This window comes from Lycium barbarum, chromosome 11 (assembly GCF_019175385.1).
Source record: "Lycium barbarum isolate Lr01 chromosome 11, ASM1917538v2, whole genome shotgun sequence".
Taxonomy (NCBI): domain Eukaryota; kingdom Viridiplantae; phylum Streptophyta; class Magnoliopsida; order Solanales; family Solanaceae; genus Lycium; species Lycium barbarum.
This window is the reverse complement of record NC_083347.1, coordinates 1,400,435-1,402,824: the sequence shown is the minus strand read 5'-3', so window position 1 is coordinate 1,402,824 and position 2,390 is coordinate 1,400,435. Positions and strand designations below refer to the sequence as shown.

General features: G+C 28.9%; 1 protein-coding gene across 2 annotated transcripts; it reads left to right on the top strand.

The window, feature by feature from the left end:
* The first annotated feature begins 258 nt into the window (after positions 1-258).
* Positions 259-1,588, top strand: LOC132618496 (uncharacterized). Of its 2 annotated transcripts, none has more exons than XR_009574148.1 (3): positions 259-505; positions 779-837; positions 1,236-1,588. XR_009574148.1 is itself a non-coding variant. In XM_060333532.1 (3 exons), the coding sequence occupies exons 1-3, from the start codon at positions 274-276 to the stop codon at positions 1,285-1,287; spliced, it is 324 nt and encodes a 107-aa protein (XP_060189515.1). In that variant the 5' UTR covers positions 259-273; the 3' UTR covers positions 1,288-1,588. The 2 variants fall into 2 exon arrangements, 1 of the variants encoding a protein (XP_060189515.1); XM_060333532.1 differs by having other exon boundaries at positions 798-837.
* Positions 1,589-2,390: the final 802 nt, after the last annotated feature.

Genomic DNA, 2,390 nt, shown 5'->3' with positions numbered 1-2,390 from the left:
CTATTTTGTACATTAGGTGACATGATACTTGACAAATATTTTTTTTTCATACAAATAATTTATTTGTGGTGTCCTATTTAATGTAGTTATATATTTATGATTCTTTTTATTTGTTAATAGGTAATAGTACTTAATTGTCATTGTTGTTACTTATATTTATTTACATTATAGTGTTTGCATATAATAAAGAAGTAAAAAAAAATAGAAGTTATGTAGTACAAAACAAGTAATGAACGGAAATTGACTAGTCAAAAATGCCAAAACCTAGTCCTAATGCCTCCAGCCGCCACAGCCCTCCACATTTCCTTCCTCCTTTTGTCAATTCCACCAAACACAAATCTTTATTACTCCATATCAAAAGATTATAAGGGGTTCTTTGGTGTTATGCAATGGAGATGGCTAATTGATTTTTTTAATTACACAATGGAAAGGCAAAAATGTTGTATATATTTTAAGGGATGGTTCCTCTTGTATTACATCTACATCAACAAGATCTTCATAGCTGGTCTGTTATAAATTTCGAGCGTTTTTTTTTGTTGTATTTGAATCTCATTCTGTTTCTTGCGGATTTCACTCTTTGTCACTATATTTTTTGGTTACTTTTTTTCGTTCCTCTTTATTGTTTTTAAGGTACACTTCAACTTCCATTTGTAACTTATGTTGGACTCAGTAGAAGCATTTTTATTCCTCTTCTTAGTTAAAGAGAAAATTTTTGAATCTTTATGTTCATTTGTTAGCTTTGGTATATTAATAATATTTTATTCATTTTTTATTGAAGCTTTTGATATGTGATTCAGGAGATGCTTTTGATGGAATTAATCTTGCTCTTTTTTTAAGGTTAGTGGTTATTGATTTTCCTACTTAATATTTGTAGTTTGTTGAGTTGAATGAACTCTCTTGCTATTTCTTAGGGATGTTGTTGCTTATGTTAATATTTTTATGTTTCACTTTATCCATCTATAAATCATTCATGAAACAATAATGTAGAAATATGCTTCTTTCTTAATTGAGGTTTTGTTAGAAGAAACTCTTAGTGTAAAAGAATGAAATGTATATGAAATAATTGGAGTTTTGATATCCTTTTTAAGATTACTTAGAGTTTCTTTATAAAAATATGTAAAGATTTTTCATGAGAATTTAATCGATAAATTTCTCATAATATATGATCAACTGTTAGATATATTTATATAGCCATTCGTTATATTTCTGATGTTTTTTCTTTATCAAAATTAAAGGCAAATTTATGAAATTACTAGAGCAGCAATGACAAACTGGAGCGGATATTGATCAAATTAAGATGCAATTAGAGGTTGTGTAGGAGGAGAGAAATCAGAAGATCGTGCAGGTTCGAGTCTCAAGCAAGATAATGCTATTGTAATCGGTGGCATAGATGAATTGTGTATTGTGAATGCTTGAAATTTAGATATGTAACAACGTGTAACTTGAGACCTATTTTGGAATCCAAAAATTTTGTTTCGTATAGAAGAATTATTCTGATTAACAATGCTTTGTGGCATACTCTTCAATATGTAGCGATGAAATTTTAGAATTCATAGCTAATTGTATATATAATTGCCAAAAACAAGGTTACACATTTCACTTCTCGTAGCAAACGAAGAAAACTTTTAGCTATAATTTTATATATTTTATAGCTAAAAGAATCCATTGTTAGTTATGTACAAAAATATTTGTAGCAAATAATTTAATTCATGGCTATAGATTTTTAAGCTCGTAGCTAAATGTAATTTTGTTGCCACGAGATTGAACTATAAAAATAGCCACCAAATTTGTATTTTTGTGGCAAATAAATTAAACTTTTTGCTACCAAAGAAAACGTTGTAGCTACAATATAAAGATTGCTACAAGTTTTATTTGTCGTGGCAAATGAATAAAATTATTTGCTATAAATATATTTTTCGTGGCAAGAACATTTTACCATCACAACTACAACACAAAAGAATTCGTAGCAATAAGTATTAGTCCCTAGCCACGGATCATGTAAAGTCTGTAGCTAACTTTTAGCTACGCTACATATTGCTACGGATGCTACGGAAAGAAATATTGTAGCTAAAGTGTTTAGCCACGAAAATTTTCATATTTAGCTACAATGTATTTCGTAGCTATATATGCATTTTGTTGTTGTGCACAATGGGTTAATTTCATCCAAACTAGACTACAAAAGAATTACTCCATACATGGAGAAAAACAAACTATGAATATATTCGATAACGATAAGTTCATGATCCAAGAATAAAAGAGAAGATGAATCAAAATCAAGAAGAAACCACTCGCTACCGATTTTGGGTTTTATTAATCTACAATAATTGATTAAAAAAAAAAAGTCAATGCCGCTGTCAACTACTGATTCAGAGTAAAACCTAAATAATGAA